Source organism: Oncorhynchus tshawytscha, linkage group LG05, assembly GCF_018296145.1.
Source record: "Oncorhynchus tshawytscha isolate Ot180627B linkage group LG05, Otsh_v2.0, whole genome shotgun sequence".
Taxonomy (NCBI): Eukaryota; Metazoa; Chordata; class Actinopteri; order Salmoniformes; family Salmonidae; genus Oncorhynchus; species Oncorhynchus tshawytscha.
In genome coordinates, this window is record NC_056433.1 from 14,085,662 (window position 1) to 14,104,995 (window position 19,334).

General features: G+C 42.0%; 1 protein-coding gene across 2 annotated transcripts; it reads right to left on the minus strand.

Moving 5' to 3' along the window:
* Positions 1-1,014: 1,014 nt before the first annotated feature.
* LOC112249977 (protein FAM177A1) lies at positions 1,015-5,827 on the minus strand. Of its 2 annotated transcripts, none has more exons than XM_024419758.2 (5): positions 5,674-5,827; positions 5,163-5,360; positions 4,951-5,017; positions 4,725-4,822; positions 1,015-3,001 (listed from the first exon to the last, which is right to left on the minus strand). In XM_024419758.2, exons 1-5 carry the CDS (start codon positions 5,740-5,742, stop codon positions 2,789-2,791), a joined length of 645 nt encoding a protein of 214 aa, XP_024275526.1. In that variant the 5' UTR covers positions 5,743-5,827; the 3' UTR covers positions 1,015-2,788. The 2 variants fall into 2 exon arrangements, with proteins under 2 accessions (XP_024275526.1, XP_024275525.1); XM_024419757.2 differs by having other exon boundaries at positions 5,157-5,360.
* Positions 5,828-19,334: the final 13,507 nt, after the last annotated feature.

Here is a 19,334-nt window from a genome sequence, read left to right on the forward strand (position 1 = left end):
TTCATTACCCCCATAGCAATGGCTGAACGAACCAGAGGTAACTCATTTCTGTTTTTTAGAACTACAAGATGGCGAGCTCTATTCGTTGTCTCACAGTAACCCCTCAGCCTCCTTTATAATTATACAATACCACCCTCTGGTGGAATATTTGTGTATTGCTAGTATTTGGTCACTAGATTAGAATTTCTAGAATCTAGTGGAATGACAGTGTGTAGCGTCTCGAGTTGGTCACCCAATAGTTACAGAGCTGTTACTCTAACATATCATCTAAACCCCAAAATACATAATGATCCACTGCCAGTCTCAGTCTGGTGTATGAGTGCCACTCTGTCTGTCTATAGCTTCTTTTGTTGCCGTAGTGAACTGTCCGTGAGTGTCACTGTGTCCGGCCGTGCTGACTGGACAGTGGGATGACTGAGGGTTTGTTTGCAGTATAAGGCTGTCCTTGTGTAGTTTGGCTGGATGCTTTCATGGCACAGACCCCCATACGCTACGCAACGCTGAGTAACGATGAACTGTCTGTCTCACCATGGTACAACCACCCAGAACTACAGTGCCATAAAGTATGAATAAGCTTAGCCTAAAACGGGTGAATTGCCAATATGGTGTATAAATTAAATATAGTTACTTTTGGCTATTATGATCCATAGGGAAATCACACCTACATTCTCCTATGAGACACTATATGTTCTATGGTAAGTGAATGGAGATCAGCTGGTCACGGTGTATGGGTTTCTAGCTATCTCTTAATGTTGACAGAGGTCATAGCTGTAGGTCATTCTGGACTACAGAGAGAAGCCCACACACTGACCTGACCTGGGATTGGCTGCATTGGGAGGTTAGCCAACAGAATGTCACCTCAAGCAGTTCCAGAAAAGAACACAGAAGTCTTTGTTAACCAATAAAGACAATCACGTGTCACTCACTGACAGTACCACCACATGAGCCAGAGAGAATCCACCACAGATCCTAGCTGACTGGCCAACATGACAGACAGATGAGCAAATACTGTAGTTAAAGCATAGTTAAGTATATTTATTAACAGTTTATCAAGGTGTTGTTACATAAAGTACGTTGTAAAAAAGTGCTCAGAAAATACAAAAATAATAATAAATATGTGAATATCAAAATAAAAGTTTAACATAAAGTTCCTTTACAACAAGGGCAACTGTGCATTAGGCCAATGGACTAGTAAAAACAAATATGACAGATTATACTGCCTTTACAAAATCTCAGCTACACCAACAGCCTGAAAAGATGTTCCAAATTACAAGTCACCAAGTGACCACAAGCCAGTAATGCTACACAGGGAAACAACACACCATGTTTAGGTCAGTGCTCAACAACGTATTTAAACCAATGTTGTCTAAATTAAAACAAAGTGAGTGGCATGCTAGTAGTAGTGTATAAAGGAGGAAGGCTTCCTGTGTTCGAGTGCATTAAGGTTTAGGCTACTACTTGGCTCTGTGGTTTAGGTTAAAAAAACACAGCCCTTCAGAGGCACCAGATAGATAGACACGAGGTTGGAATGTTAGGACCAGCCTCCAGTTAGGGGTAAGGCCACTGGAGACACATAGTTAAATGACACAGTACTCCTACCGTACCACACTGTGCCTGTACTATAGGACTACAGAAAGGACAGTGGCACTGCCCACTGAAGGCTAGCCCTGGTAGTCGGATCACTGAAGGCTAGGCATGGTAGTCGGATCACTGAAGGCTAGGCCTGGTAGTCGGATCACTGAAGGCTAGCCCTGGTAGTCGGATCACTGAAGGCTAGGCCTGGTAGTCGGATAAGCTTCTGCTTCAACCGACTCAAACTTCTTTGTCGCTACTCTGTCATCGTCCTTCACGGTTTGTTGTCATAGTTCTTTGTAGTCTGGTATTAATGACATGACAGAGGCGTGGACTAAAGCAGTAGCAGGTCTGACTCCCAGGTTTATAGATGGCTCCTTCATATCCACAACCAAATGTGAGTTCAGAGAGTAGTGCTGAGCGATTAGTGTTATTTGAGGTCGGTTCTGTTTCGGTTCGATCATTCAAAAATAATCATGGTTTTCAATTTCGGTTTCAATAATTTTTGCAAACATTAAATGCAATATGCATTATGTGGGTTGAATGCTGTAACACAGAATACAACTATTAATAAAAGTACCATGGTGGTAGTGACGGCCCATTACACTTATTAACCATCATTTATTCACATGACTTTAATCAAATATTTCAGTTGTGTATATTACATTTGTTTTATTTGATTAATTTATATTCAATTCCAAGACATATCTGTAGAGCTGCTGCTTGACAAAATCACTATTTATTAATGTAGTTCTTAAAATGTAAATAAGGCATACTTTTTGACGGCTGAATACCAAGTGATTCCTACCAATATCAATCACTTAGATCATGTATTTTCAGGTAGATACACCGCAAAGCAACAGCTGCTCTCTAGATCACCTCACAATCTCGCATTCTTCTCTCTTCCGTAGAAGCAGTAAAAGAAACAGACTGAACAAGTAGATGCGCAATGGATTATGGGTATTATAGTTAATTACCACATTTTACACGCTAAACTATGTAGAATATTGGCCTGTTGGAAACTACAATGCCGTACTACATCGCACAGTTCAGTCTGGATCTGATTTATCTCTAGAGAAACTGTGCAATGTGCACACAAAATTTCAGTTAATCGTTCAGCACTATCAGAGAGACAGACCCCAGAGCGCCTCCACCTCCTTGACAAATTAAAACAAAACAAACATGGACAACACATAATCATCTCTCCAGAAGTTAGTTAGGTTGTTGTCGTGACAATGGCTGGGACACTGATGGCAGTAGGCGTGGCCTTGGCCTCTTTCTCAACTTGATAGGTGTCCGTGGAGTGGGGGGTGGTAGCGGTTCCCTCTGGCTGATCCGTCATTGGTCCATGGATCTCCTCGTCCTGATTCTCGACAAAGTATTGCTCCGCCTCCTCTGATAACCGGTTGTCCTCATCTTCCTCCTCCTTCTGCGAAGAAAAGACAAGAAGTTGTTAATGGAACGCACATAAACACAAACATGTGAACCATCAATGCCCTTTAGGCATCCATTTCAAGTGAATGTGGCTCCGTCTTAGTGATCTCATAACCGAAACCCCAGCCAGATGTAGTGTGATCAACGTGAGACTAGTAATTTCATACTGATTTAACCATACTGATTTGACCATCTGTACTTGGTCAGGGAGGTGACCAAGAACCCGATGGTCACTCTGACAGAGCTCCAGAGTTTTTGTCGAAATGGGAGAACCTTCCAGAAGGACAACCATATCTGTAGCACTCCACCAATCAGGCCTTTATGGTAGAGTGGCCAGACGGAAGCCACTCCTCAGTAACAGGCACATGACAGCCCGCTTGGAGGTTGCCAAAAGGCACGTAAAGGACTCTCAGACCATGATTCTCTTGTCTGATGAAACCAAGATTGAACTCTTTGGCCTCAATGCCAAGAGGAAATCTGTAACCATCCCTACGGTGAAGCATGGTGGTGGCAGCATCATCATGCAGTGGGGATGTTTCTCAGCAGCAGGTACTGGGAGACTAGTCAGGATCGAGGGAAAGATGAACAGAGCAAATTACAGAGATCCTCGATGAAAACCTGCTCCAGAGCACTCAGGACCTCAGACTGGGGTGAAGGTTCACCTTCAACAGGATAACGACCCTAAGCACCCAGCCAAGACAACGTAGGAGTGGCTTTGGGACAAGTCTCTGAATGTCCTTGAGTTGCCCAGCCAGAGCCCGGACTTGAACCCGAGAGAACATCTCTGGTGAGATAGCTGTCAGCGATGCACCACATAGAGCTTGAGAGGATCTGCAGAGAAGAATGGGAGAAACTCTCCAAATACAGGTGTGCCAAGCTTGTAGCGTCATACTCAAGAAGACTTGAAGTTGTAATCACTGCCAAAGGTGCTTCAACAAAGTACTGAGTAAAGGGGCTGAATACTTACGAAAATTGTATATTTCTGTTTTTTGTTGTTGTCAATATGGGGTATTGTGTGTAGTTTGATAAGGTAAAAAAAAACAATTAAATCCATTATAAAATAAGGCTATGACCAAATACTTATTTTCCACCATAATTTGCAAATAAATTCATTTAAAAAATCCTACAATGTGATTCTCTGGATTTTTCCCCCTCATTTTGTCTGTCATAGTTGAAGTGTACCTATGATGAAAATTACAGGCCTCTCATCTTTTTAAGTGGGAGAACTTGCACAATTGGTGGCTGACTAAATAATTTTTTGCCCCATTGTATATATATATTTTTTAACCCATTGCAATTCCCCCGGGTGGCAACACCAATTTTGAATACCACTGTCGTAGTATACTAGTGTTTTTGACCTGACCAAGATCTGTTTCTGTTTGAAACGTAGTCAATAAAGTGGTGAATTAGGAGCTTTAACAGTGTGAGGGCCTTATTGTTCTATACTAGTATTCTTTATTAGCATTTTTCAAAGTCCCATCTAATATACCTGCAGCAGGCTCGCTCTCCCACCCTTTCAATTTCCACTTGTTGCACAGTGTTTCCAGGCTCTATATGCAGTAGCAAATGAGCCTGGGGATTAGGTTACTGTTACAACAACACTCTTATAGACACATGCAAAGCATCTATGCCCTTCTATAATTCTATACACTTTAGGCATCCCTTCCAAGACGTAAGCCCTCTTAGTGATGGCCCTCATCTGCTTGTCGTGTACATACCTCTTTCCTCATCCTGTAATACTCGTCGATGGCGTACTGGTATTTGGCCGATGTGATTCCAAAGAGCGAGGCCATCCTCTCCCCGAGGTAGTCACAAGCTGAAATACACATTCGGGAGTTTTACCAACAGCATAGTATTCAAGGCAGTATCAAGGTAGTGTACGGCAGGAGAAGGCCATCAACCCTAGACGTTTATAATACATATTGTCTCATATCAGGCACCCACCTGAAACAGTGGAGGTAGCTGCTCTCCACATATGGAACCAGAAGTATGGGCCCCAGGTCAGCTTGTTCTGACACACAAACGTGGGTTATTACCAGGTTTTAGAACACATATTATAGGAAGTACAGACGTTAATCGTACATTTCAGTAAAATACACACAAACTAAAAACACACACACACACACACTTCTATTTAACACACTACACACCCTCACCGCATCGACAGGGGGGGACAGTAGGTCCTTCTTCTCTGGTTCCTTGTCCTCCCCCTCCTCCTCGTCTGTACTGTATTCTTCCATGGTTTCTCCACTAGAGAAATGGATGATCCTTCGTGGGGCTTTCTCTTCTTTCTGATCCCCCTTCTCCAGGTCTCCCAGCTCGACACTCTCAAAGTCCTTCCCTGTACTGGGGATCTGGGACACGGACACGCGCGCACACGCGCGCACACACACACACACACACACACACAGCTTGTTGATGACAGGCTGCTGCTTACACACAATTAGATAATCAACCATGTTTATCAATGTCCGAATTTTACATAGGCCTACCCGTAGTATGGCCTACGTTTTAAGCGTCAGCATGAGACGATGACAGGCACGAAAACATAGATGCACTGAATTGTAGTAACGTTAACTAGCTAACGCTAGCCAGCTGGTCTGAAGACACCGAAATATAAAGGACCGATAATAAACACTTTTCATAATCTTGACCTGCCGAGCCTACCTTCTCTGCGTCCATCGTTTGGCCCAGAGACACATTCACGTTGGTGAGATACAGAGATATTTCGGCCATGATGCCTCTTTCTTTGTATTCTCGGATGTTTAGTCTACCCTACACACCCATGCTTGTGGGCATTTAAGCCCTGAACGATGCCCGACAGGCAGCGCTGTCTCCTACGCTGCGTGCCGCCCCCAAGAACACAGCAAATCACATGCAAGTAACACTGTAGCTAACTCAGCTAGTCTTGTAAGCAAACGAGCTAACTAGTTAGCTATGTAGTCTTGTTAGCAAACTAGCTTGTTATCTGTACTGGTTGTTAGCTTGCATAACTGATTTGTGTATAATTATAAGAGACAGTTCATATGTTGTGGATTACATTTACAGAGTAAGTGAGCTCCATTCCTGATCAGATTCAATTTCAGCCTTAGAAATTGATCAGATTCAATAGCAGCTTCAGAGGCTGATAAGTCAGGATTCTGCCTAGATACCATAGACAGCAAGACCACCTAGTTAACTAGCTAGCTCACAAGATTAGCCAAGTTAGCTGCTATGTTCCTTGAATGCGATTGGCTGTGGTCTTGGGGGCGACGCGCAGCCTGGGAGACAGAGTTACCTGTCAGGCATTGTTCAGGGCTTAAATGCGCCATCACCTTCTTCTTCAACAATATATTGCTGTTCGCACAATTGAGTGTGCATGTCGCCACCTACTGGCTAGGAACATAACAATGGCAGTACATTTCTTGCCATCTGTAATCTTGACTTCAATTTGTGAGGTAGCTGTGTGGTCTTAGAGACCACCAGTAAGGTCCTTCTAGTGTTTTGATACTGTGTTAATTCGCAGGTTAAATGTAAGTGTTTGCTAAATGTATATTCATGCTTTGTAGTATTGTGTACACTTTGCTTGTGACTCTTTTTATACTAGTTAATTGTGCTTTCACCTGTGTGCTGTGCCATTGAGATACATTGAGAATTAAAACTGCTTGTGAAGACTGATTGTACTAGCCTCTTAGTGAAGAGCCACTGACAAGACCTGTGGCTCTTTGTGGAATCCTGCCAGCCCCGTAACCCGTTTCAACAGGTTAGGCTGTTGATGCAGGGTGATCCTGTAAGAGCATGGACATCTCCAAATGGGATATTTTTGTTGAAACAGAAGTATCCTGGTCAGGGACAGAGGTTGTTTCTCTGTTGAAGCAGAGAAGTGACCATGGGAGGATATGACAGGGTTACGAGTTATGTGATCCCAGGGCACAATCCTGAGATAGAAAAAAATATATATTCCTGCAGGTAAAAAAAATGTTTTTTTTTAAAGAAAATGTATTAATCAGTGTACTGGTAAGATTTTGAAACCAGCTATAAATGTAAGCTATAAAATGTAAAATGACAATAATAAAAAATAAAAAATGATCTAATTTGAATTATAAGAAGGAAGACGTTCTTAATTAAACACTGTTGTTTTGCTCAAGGCTATTTGCCACAGATAAAATGACATCAAATCACGTTATATCTACAGTAGCTTTGATTGGACTGTAAAATATTTTTTAATCCTTGTCATATGAAGAGAATTAATGATGAGAAATGATAGATAAAACGTATCGGTGCTCATCAGCCATTGGACAATAACATTACACAACAAGTTGGAAATCGCTAATTCACTAGCCTGCTATTCAGTGGAGTGGCTGTATGGTCCCAAATCTGGGATTGTGTCTCTTTTCCAAGTTTAAAATAATAAACGTTCAACATTGGCCATGCTGTCAATGAAGCATGATATGTGCTTGACTTCAGTGAGTTCAAGACAACTGGGAATTCCGGAAAAAATTAACTCCATCTGGGAAATGTGTGTTGAACAGTCATCCAACCTGGAATTGTAAGTTGGGAACTTGGGCCTCTTTCTAGAACTATGACTTGAAGATCAATGACGTCATCATGATTCAACCATGTTTTTTTCAGAGTTTCCAGTTCTCTTGAAAACACCATAAATCCAGAGATTGCCAGACTTTGATGACAAAATTTGCCCATGAAGGACCGCCTTTCCACTTTCCTGTTCAAGTGAGTACAGCACCACAAGGTGAGTCCAAAAATGTCTTGTATGCCGCTGAAATGATGTAATATGCCAGGGAGATATGTACAGTGCCTAGCGAAAGTATTCGGCCCCCTTGAACTTTGCGACCTTTTGCCACATTTCAGGCTTCAAACATAAAGATATAAAACTGTATTTTTTTGTGAAGAATCAACAACAAGTGGGACACAATCATGAAGTGGAATGACATTTATTGGATATTTCAAACTTTTTTAACAAATCAAAAACTGAAAAATTGGGCGTGCAAAATTATTCAGCCCCCTTAAGTTAATACTTTGTAGCGCCAACTTTTGCTGCGATTACAGCTGTAAGTCGCTTGGGGTATGTCTCTATCAGTTTTGCACATCGAGAGACTGAAATTCTTTCCCATTCCTCCTTGCAAAACAGCTCGAGCTCAGTGAGGTTGGATGGAGAGCATTTGTGAACAGCAGTTTTCAGTTCTTTCCACAGATTCTCGATTGGATTCAGGTCTGGACTTTGACTTGGCCATTCTAACACCTGGATATGTTTATTTTTGAACCATTCCATTGTAGATTTTGCTTTATGTTTTGGATCATTGTCTTGTTGGAAGACAAATCTCCGTCCCAGTCTCAGGTCTTTTGCAGACTCCATCAGGTTTTCTTCCAGAATGGTCCTGTATTTGGCTCCATCCATCTTCCCATCAATTTTAACCATCTTCCCTGTCCCTGCTGAAGAAAATCAGGCCCAAACCATGATGCTGCCACCACCATGTTTGACAGTGGGGATGGTGTGTTCAGGGTGATGAGCTGTGTTGCTTTTACGCCAAACATAACGTTTTGCATTGTTGCCAAAAAGTTCAATTTTGGTTTCATCTGACCAGAGCACCTTCTTCCACATGTTTGGTGTGTCTCCCAGGTGGCTTGTGGCAAACTTTAAACTACACTTTTTATGGATATCTTTAAGAAATAGCTTTCTTCTTGCCACTCTTCCATAAAGGCCAGATTTGTGCAATATACGACTGATTGTTGTCCTATGGACAGAGTCTCCCACCTCAGCTGTAGATCTCTGCAGATCAGATCAGGCCCTGAAGCCAGGATATGCATATAATTGGTACCATTGGAAAGAAAACACTTTGAAGTTTGTAGAAATGAAAATAATGTAGGAGAATATAACACAATAGATATGGTAGGAGAAAATCCAAAGACAAACCAACCAGAATACATTTGTTTTGAGAGACCATCCTCTTACAATGGCAAGTATACGGTCATACGGAAAATTAGCTCCCTGGATGCACTTCCTTTCTCTTCCACGGGGTGTCAGCAGTCTATGTTCCAGGGTTTAGGCTTGTAACTTCAAAAAACGAATAAGAAATAACAGTTTTAGTAGAAGGACACAGTCTTGGAAATTCTGGTTTGCGCACGCCATTAAGATAGGACGCACCTGCTAAAATCGGTTTCCTATTGAACATACTTCTTTCCGTAAGAAATATTATAGTTTGATTACATTTTGGGGTATCCGAGGAGTGATTAGAAACTTTTAACTTGTTGAAATAAATTTTAGGGGTAGATTTTCAGATTCCTTTCTTTTTTTGTATGTTGAACGAGTGGATTACTCAAATCGATGGTGCCAACTAAACTGACTTTTTGGGATATAAAGAAGGATGTTATCTAACAAAACGACACTACATGTTATAACTGGGACACTTTGAAAAATCAGAGGAAGATTTTCAAAAAGTAAGTGAATATTTAATTGTTATTTGTGAACATATGAAACCTGTGCTGGTGGAAAAATATTTTGATATGGGGTGCTGTCCTCAAACAATCGCATGTCATGTTATGACTTTAATAGCTACTGTAAATCAGACAGTGCAGATAGATTAATAAGAATTTAAGCTTTCAACCAATATAATACACTTATATGTACCTAAATGTTTAATGTCCACAATTTGTATGATTATTTAGCGGGACGCCAAGCCCTAAAAGGTTTTATATCCGGTTGCCTGGGGCCCTTTGGGAAAAATGCAAATTTGTTTTCTTCACGTCTGCCGATAAAAGGAAAAATATATGTTGGTAATGGTTGACAGTTACTCCAAATGGGTTGAAGTTTTTCCCACCTAGAGTGATGTGTATTGTTTTCCCCACCTCTAGTTTTATATAAAGAAGTGCATTGCTGTTGTTGTGTTTTTTTGTTTGTTGTTGTCTTGCTTCCTTAACAAATCTCATCAGATTGGGTCTGCTGTATCTCCCTAAGGGTTGGCCCTCTAACTCCCTGACCCTGTAACTGCAGTGAGATTGCCAAGATGGTAGGAGAATATAAGCCAATTTCGTAAAAAATGGTTTCAACTGTGTATTCTTATTCTCTTTGACAGTTGTTTTAAAAATTTGTATTAAGAATGTAGCTAGATGTAATAATTTGTCATACAGTAAATAATTTGTCTGGATTTCCTGATTCAGAAATGCCCTAAACTAAACTGTTGTTCTGGTCTGTCCTCTCTTGAGGTTATAGTGACCACAGATGGTATAGATGCATGGAAGGGCTAATTTTACCAAGAACAGTGAACCTCAACCCTCCCTAATCGGCTGAAGTAATGGCGACAATGGCGTTCAGTATGGTCCTGCACCACTTCTACCTGAGTCCGAGCCAACAACCTGTACACAGCATCCTGTCAAAGCTATCAACTGCCTTTTCTCACATGCCTTTTCTCTCAGGAGTGCGACATTAGTCCACTTGGAGTGAGTATAGAGAGAGATCCCGTCAAAGCTTCTTTGAACATGTGCCAAACAAACTGAAACACTGTCTGAAGAAGAACATGAAGAAGCGCCAGAAGGATGAATGGTGGGAGGGAGGGGGGCTGGTCAATTGTTAAAGTTTTCTTGTGCTTTTTATGGAGTTTTCTTAATGTTCTGGGAACAATTTGAGAACATTAATTTAAATTTAACCATGAAGTAACCCGTAGGAAACGTTATGCTGAAGTATTGAAATTCCCACTGAAGAATGTTGCTTTTTAACGGTCTCTGAACTATTATATTTGAGAACATTCCCAATGTAACCATGTTTGAACTTTTAGAAAACCTTCTGTTAAAGTAATGAAATTCCAAGAAAATAACTTGTTTGTCAAGTTCCTTAAATGTGCTGAGAAAGTTCCAAACCCAAGAAACTATCCCGCACCATTCCCAGAAAGTTGCGGGAAGGTTGTATGCAAAATAACCATAGGATAGGCACACTCTCTGTGCTAGCTGTGTAACGCTTGTCTGTGGTGGAAGAAGAGGAGGACCAATGCGCAGCGTGGTAAGTGTTCATATTTTTTTATAAAGTAATTGAACACTGAACAAAACAAATAGAATGACAAACGAACAGTCCTGTATGGTGCTGAAAAAACACTGGACAGAAAATAATCACCCACACCACACAGGTGGGAAAAGGCTACCTAAGTATGATTCTCAATCAGAGACAACTAACGACACCTGCCTCTGATTGAGAACCATACCAGGCCACCACAAAAACACCACATAGAAAAAGGAACATAGACAACCCACCCCAACTCACTCCCTGACCAACCTAAAACAAAGACATAACAAAAGAACTAAGGTCAGAACGTGACAGTACCCCCCCCCGCCCCCAAAGGTGCCGCAAAACCTGAACCTATAGGGGAGGGTCTGGGTGGGTGTCTGTCCGCGGTGACGGCTCTGGCGTGGGACGTGGACCCCACTCCACCATAGTCTTAACCCACCTTCGTGGAGCCTTTCGAGCAGCGACCCTCGCCGCCGACCTCGGACTGGGGACCCTAGCAATGGGTCCCGAATGGACAGGAGATTCCGGTAGCAACGGACAGGCGGAAGACTCTGGCAGCTCCGAAGTGAAAGGCGATTCCGGCAGCTCCTGACTGACCGGCGACTTGGCAGCTCAGGACAGACGGGCGACTCTGGCAGCTCAGGACAGACGGGAGACTCTGGCAGCTCAGGACAGACGGGAGACTCTGGCAGCTCAGGACAGACGGGAGACTCTGGCAGCTCAGGACAGACGGGAGACTCTGGCAGCTCAGGACAGATGGGAGGCTCTGGCAGCTCAGGACAGACTGGAGACTCTGGCAGCGCTGGACAGGAGGAAGACTCTGGCAGTGCTGGACAGGCGGGAGCACCTGTAGAGGGAGACGGAGAGACAGTCTGGTGCGGGGGGCTGCCACCGGAGGGCTGGTGCGTGGAGGAGGCACCGGATAGACCGGCCCGTGGAGGCGCACTGGAGGACTCGAGCACCGAGCCTGCACAACCCTACCTGGCTGGATACTCCCCGTAGCCAGGCCAGTGCGGCAAGGTGGAATAGACCGCTCTGGGCTGTGCTGGCGAACCGGGGACACCATGCATAGGGCTGGTGCCATGTACCCCGGCCCGAGGAGACGCACTGGAGACCAGATGCGCTGAGCCGGCTTCATGGCACCTGGCTCGATGCCCACTCTAGCCCGGCTGATACGAGGCGCTGCGATGTAACGCACCGGGCTATGCCTGCGCACCGGGGACACCGTACACCTCATGGCATAACACGGTGCCTGCCCGGTCCACTTCTCTCCGCGGTAAGCACGGGGAGTTGGCGCAGGTCCCCCCCAAGACATTTTTGGGGCTGCCTCTCGTCCCAGCAGCGCTGCCGTGCTAGCTCCTCATAATGCCGCCTCTCGGCTTTCGCTGCCTCCAGCTCTACCTTGGAGCGGCGATATTCCCCAGCCTGTGCCCAGGGTCCCTTGCCGTCAAGTATCTCCTCCCATGTCCAGGAGTCCGGAGATTTCTGCTGCTGCCCAATACCACGCTGCTTGGTCCTTTGGTGGTGGGTGATTCTGTAACACTTGTCTGTGGTGGAAGAAGAAGAGGACAAATGCGCAGCGTGGTAAGTGTTCATATTTTTTAATAAAGTAAATGAACACTGAACAAAAAAAATAAAATGGCAAACGAACAGTCCTGTATGGTGCTGAAAAAACACTGGGCAAAAAATAATCACCCACACCACACAGGTGGGAAAAGGCTACCTAAGTATGATTCTCAATCAGAGACAACTAACGACACCTGCCTCTGATTGAGAACCATACCAGGCCAAACACAAAAACACCACATAGAAAAAGGAACATAGACAACCCACCCCAAACTCACGCCCTGACCAACCTAAAACAAAGACATAACAAAAGAACTAAGGTCAGAACATGACAAGCTGGGTATTTTGCGATAATACTGTGTGGTGTGTTTCCAGTTCAGTGCCCAGTTCAGGTCTACATTAACTCCACCCTACCTAAAATAACCTTCTTGTTACATTAATTCATAGCCTTGGTAATGAATATATACAAAGGGAGACATTTCTACAGACTATTTTAACTGGGATACCTTCTTTAGGTATGGGTGATAGATGGGAGACTGTGGACTAGACAGACCCAAAAACGTGGAGGTAACATCTGAGCTCAGAGTTTGGTACATGCTGTAGAATGGACTTATGTTCAGTAGACCAAGACCCCAAAATTATTTTCAAAGGAAACCATTTACTGCAAATGCAAACGTTTACTGCAAACGAGAGTTTCTATTGGACAAATTCAGGTAGGTTGGTCCCCTTTTCTGGTCCCCGTTTGCTTTTGTTGCCTTCCATTTGGTTCGTAGTAAATACACCCCCAGCGCAATAGAGACAAATAATTTCAAATAGAGTAGTTAGGACACACACACACCATCCCTGGTGCCCTCTTTTCACTCACACTGAACCACTGTAGTCAAATACTAGATTTTGAGTAGTCTGCCAAGTTACAATGTTACAGGCATTGGTTACATGTTATTATAATGTAACAGGTTAGGTTACACAAGCTATCACAATGGAAACATCCACAGGTCGTGGTAAACACATTGGCCCACTGTACATACGGTCTACTGAGATGTAAGTCATCCCACCAGACAGAGCTTGTGTTACTCTAACTGTATCATGATGTCAACATGATGAAGGAAACTTCCCAGACTCCTGTAAGATCGAAGCATGCTATTTGACCCGTGAGGAGTGGCATCATGTGGCTGCGTCCGAAATGGCACCCTATTCCCAATATAGTGCACTACTTTTGACCAGAGCCCTATAGTCAGTAAGCCCTATGGGCTATGCTCAAAAGTAGTGCATCATTTAGGGAATAGGGTGCCATTTGGAACACAGACATGTGAGTTGCAGGTGGAGCAGCAACCATGGACACAAGTGGCAGGGGCTCCTGCCCCCACAGAAAGCATGTCAACCATTTCCTTAACATTCACTCCATTTGATTCAATGCATGGACATTTTCCTCTGGAAAGTATATTATTATAAAGTCAACATCTTAATGAATTGTGTATTTAAATATCCATATTCCAGACAGATGGAGAGAAATGCAATTGTGTGTTTAAAAGCTTATTAGTTAATTAAACAATATTCAATGTGTATGTACTGTATAATGAATAAATCAGGTCTTGGCAAATGTAAGGAAGATAGATAGATATGTCTTATTCGAGAGGTGTTGTGCTTGACAATTATTCTCTCTCTAATGAATTGCAGCCAAGTTTCTGTGAAGTGAAATGGCTGCCAAGTTGGTCCGGCAAGTCGGACATTTTACCCTCCATGCACCAGTATATTCTGCCTCAGGACTAAAACGACTATTAAAACCAGTGATGATATACAGTAAAGGTATATCAGCCAATCTTAGTCTTTCGATCTGTCTTCTCTCTCTGTCTTTTTCTCTCTCCCTCTTTCATATTGTCTCTCTATAACAAACTATAACACATCAATTTTATGTATTTCCTTTCCGTTCTAGTTTCAGGCCCATTACATGCACTTCTAGGGGTTCGGGTGATTCGCTGGTGCTGCCTGGACCTGTAAGTCACACGAGTCTGGTCATTACCCCAGATGAAGTTATTAGATGAATGAGACTCTGAGGTCATCCAACCTCCACCTTCTCTACTAAGCAGCCAAGACACAGAACGTGAGGCTTGGAAAAGAAAGTTTAATCTACTAGGCCTAGTTGATGAAAAAGAGTGGAATTTAATATGTCATGTGTTATATTGAATTGAGAGGATCAAGTAATAGGCCCTAGGCTTAATTTGAAGACCATAGATTATAATTGTCGCTGGTAGGATTTAATGTCTATGTATGCACTAGTAACATTCAGATAACAGATGAGCAAATTCCAAATAAAAAAATTCTATGCCCCTTGGTTGATTATGACATCATAAACACTTAGCCTCCGTTACCTGATTAGTTTCCATGACAATACACTGTATCAATCACCTTCTGTGTGTCACAAACAAAATAGCTTCTGCAAACCTATCTGTCCCTAGATAAACTCCATGAATACCTGATAAGATGCTCCTGCACAGTCGGTTGAACACTGTAGCCTTGATTCTAGATACCCCAGGGTATTACCTAACCACTGGCTAATTCAACTTCTTCTGACACTTGACCTCTGTGACAGGCTGAAAGGAGTTCCACCATCTGTGCTGCCTGTCTGCTAGTTTGTAACCTGCTGAGAATATAGAACCATGTCTGCAATCCCAGGTAGAGCGACATCTCGCTCCCACCCCTCACCTATCAAAACCGTGGTGGTCTACAGGAACGGTGATGCGTTTTTCCCCGGAAGGAGGTTTGTGATCAATCCGCGCCAAGTGTCATCTTTCGATAGCTTTCTGAACACCGTTACTGGAGGAGTGGAGGCACCATTCGGAGCTGTGCGGAATGTTTACACACCTAGGGAGGGACACCGGATTCAGAGTTTGGAGACTTTGCAGCATGGAGAGATATATGTTGCAGGTGGGACAGAGCGTTTCAAAAAAATGAAGTAAGCATTTTTTATGCCATATATTCCACACGGTTAAACATATCTTCCTTTCTCTATGCAATAGCCTAATGTTAATAAATGATCACTTTTGTTATAGTCAAATGAAGAAAAAAAAGCCTATAGACTTAGACCAATATCGTGTGAAAGTAAAGATGTCACTTGACTCACATCGTTTTGGTGCCCTTTAGTTACTTTCACATCACTTTGAAGAAGCCCCAAAGAAAGAAGAGTGATGTGGTAAGTAAAGTGTCATTCAGGTGCTACATATTCTCTAACTCTCAAAAACTATAGAGCCCCACATTGGAGGTGTCATAACCAGAAAACCTTGCGGTCAAACCTTGCGGTCATACAGTTTTTCCACCATTCATTTTCCCCGTAAGGAATTTTAGAAACCCTTAACATAAGGGCTGTGTTTAATTTAGTCTTACCCTGGCGTGACATTTTGATAACCATGTAAATCTCTCTCGGACAAGGTGAGCTTTATCAATACATTCAGCTCTATTTACTGTCCGATTCCAAAATGCTAATTAGCATCAAAATCATTGAAATGCTAATTAGCTTTATTATATTTTTTTTATCGACATCATGCCAAACCTCAAATCCCTGCAAGTTCCTGCATATCATCTCTAGCTGACACCTTTGCTAACAGGTATTGTGTCATTTTAAAACTTACACAATTTATTCATTACTACATTTAGCTAACATTAGATAGTTATCCAGAAATTCTTACCTTTGCCTCGATTCGGCTGTTTTGTCCAGATCATCATTTGTAGTTCTTTATGATAGCCACATTAGCAGCTAATTAGCATTTCATTTTGGGGGGTAAATACAGGTGAATATATTGATAAAAGTCACCTTGTCTTAGAGAGATTTACACAGTTATCAAAACGTCATGCCAGGGTAAGCCTACACAGCCCTAAAAATCCCCTATGGGAAAAATGAATGGTGGAAAAATGATTGGAACCATTTCTCTGTTTGACCAATAGGTTTTATCAGTATTACCACTCAAACTATGGTACTCCATTGGTGGCATTGCAACCTGGTCTCAGATTATTTCATATTATTCTGTACATAAATGCGGGACACCCCATTTAGTATCATATGTTACGGTTAGTATGGTATGTATTAATTTGTGGATGTCATCATTCATTTTGTATGATATGTTACGAATTATAATTAGTATAACATGTTATGAATTTACCAAAAGTACAACAGAAGGCTTGCAGTTGATGTACGATGCCTAGTGGCGGCCATGTTGGAAGACCACCGCATTAATTCTGCAGGACAACAACAGCCAAGTGGCTACTCCAAACTGTATGATAACAGTGTCTAAAACTAGTTGATTTTCCCCACAGTGATTATCTGTGGATTATTTTGCTATCCTAATAAGGCAGGAAACACAATGGGAAAAAATGTGAGCCGTTTCAGGAATCTAGGCATATGTCGCAAGACTTCACAGGAGAGGCATTTTAACCATTTAAATGTTTTTAAAAAATCAAAATGTGTTTTTTGGCAGAAATGCCTTCTGGAAAATGTGAACTTTCATATGCCTTAATAACTAATTTGTATGTCATCTGTAAATGCGAATCAAATTGTTAAATGACGAGCCTTGCTGTTTAAGCCACAGATAAAGGAAGCAACCTTCCCACTAGCCATGATTGGCTGAGATAATGAGTGGGCTGGATATGCCAAGAGAGGAGTTCGCATTGGTCTGCCATATAGAAGGCTTCTGTCTATTTGAGCTGGTCAGTCTGTGTTGGTAATCCTGTCTAACGCGGCTTTAAAAAAAATGTATAGTGTAGTGGAGCTGCATAAGTGTTGCTCTCGACTTTCTGGAGGATCGAGTTTTGAAATCAGTGGAATTAGAGTATGATAGCTAAAGAGATGAAGTAGACACCTGTTTCCGGATTACATCTTCAAACCAAGGGCAACCGTAGCATGACATCCATGACAGGGAGACGCGTCCATCATGCATGATGATGAGGGAGTCTAGCGTTAGCTAGCTACATTTTCAGATATTACACATTTTATAATTTTGACAGAAAGTGGTTTAATTTCAAACTAAAATGTACTGTTAGCTTGCTAGCTAACGTTAGCTGGCTGGCTTCCTAGCCAACGTTAAGAGTATGACGTTATTATTCGTATCCCAGAACCGTTTGCTTTGCTAGTTAACATTTAACCTGGTTGGTTAGCTCCCAGCAGATTCATGCAGGGTAGTCACGACATGATTTGGCACTATATTCATTGTTGTTTAACTAGCTAACATTAGCTGGCTGGCTCGTTAGCTAACGTTACATGACAAGTGTGATCTTACACGTTGTTTACCTAGCTAGGTTCATTGTTTACCTAGCTAGCTAGCTACATGTCTTAAGCTAAAGTGTACAACACCTGTTGAATATGGCCGGTGTCAGTAAACATCGGCAAAATAAAAGTCGGTAAAAAAGTGCAATGAAATTGTTGCCAGCAGAGCTGGTTAGGCTGTTTCCATGTTATCTAGAGGTTAACAAATCATTGGCCAAAGTATCAAGTGTGCGAGATGGATGGGGCTAAAGCTTAAAAGGGTGTGAATGATGCTGAATGGGTGTTGACAAACAAGAGCTCTTTACTAGATAGCATAACATTCAAAGGCCATTTTCTCGAAAGTTTATCAACTTTCAAAGCAGAATTACTTTCTCAGTGTTCCTCAAAAGTGTAGTGTACCATTTTGTAGCTCTGAGTCTACTTTTATCCAATGCAAAAAAAAAAATGAAATTTTGATACACAAGACCGAATCCAGGTGGTGAGTCACAAATATGATTACAGATTCCCCGCAATTATGAAACACCATTGTTGATACCAATGAGATAAGACTCAAGAACTCTCAGAAAAGCGAAGAAACCTTTATGCCTGTCAAGACCTAAACCCAGACAGCTGTCAGTACAGGGTCTACAATGATCATTTCATCACAGGTAAGGCAAGTCTGATTGATTTCGAGTTTAGTTTAGCTGTTATGCTAATCAGCTGTTTACAACACTACAGTACGTTTGCCAAAATTTGCCAGCTAGATTGCTTAAAGTCTAGCTATTAGCATGTGTTGTGTGAGTTACATGTTTGGGGAAGAAATTATTTTCACCATAAAAACTTTGCTTTATAACAAAGGATTGCATGCCTCTATCATCGCATTTACAGACTAATGTAAGCCTACTATTCCTAATGTGATGAGTAGATTGGATAGTAATAATTTAGGCTATTAATAAGAGTGTAGTGGCATAGGCTTATAGGCTATATCAGAGATGTTTCTTTCCTTTGCACGGGAAAAATATGACCTTTGATATACATTTTATGCTACTACTACACTTTATATGACTGGAGATATTAGCATATATATATATATATATATATACTCTACTGACACTGACAACAGGTCAATAAAAACGACCTTGTCTTGAATGCAGCCATGTAATATAGGCCCGAAAGGGGGTCCTGGCTAAAAGGGATCCAGCCTTTGTCAAATGAACGTCAAAAGTAATTTTGGGGGATTTTAGCTAACCCTTTTCTTAACCTTATCCTAATTATCCTAACCTGCTACGCTAATCCTCCTAACCTGCAGCGTACATTTTCCTAATCTGCTATGAAATGTCAAATATTACGTTAATTTTACAAAAGATGGATCCATTTCAGCCATGACCATGAAAAGGGGAGACACAAATTCTACGATATGATGCCCATATAGCCTGGAGGACATTATTGTCCAAAAAACTTCAGTGGTTACCATATATTCATATAATAACCCAATGATAATTTGTTAAGAACTTTCTTCATAAGAGGAGGGAAAAT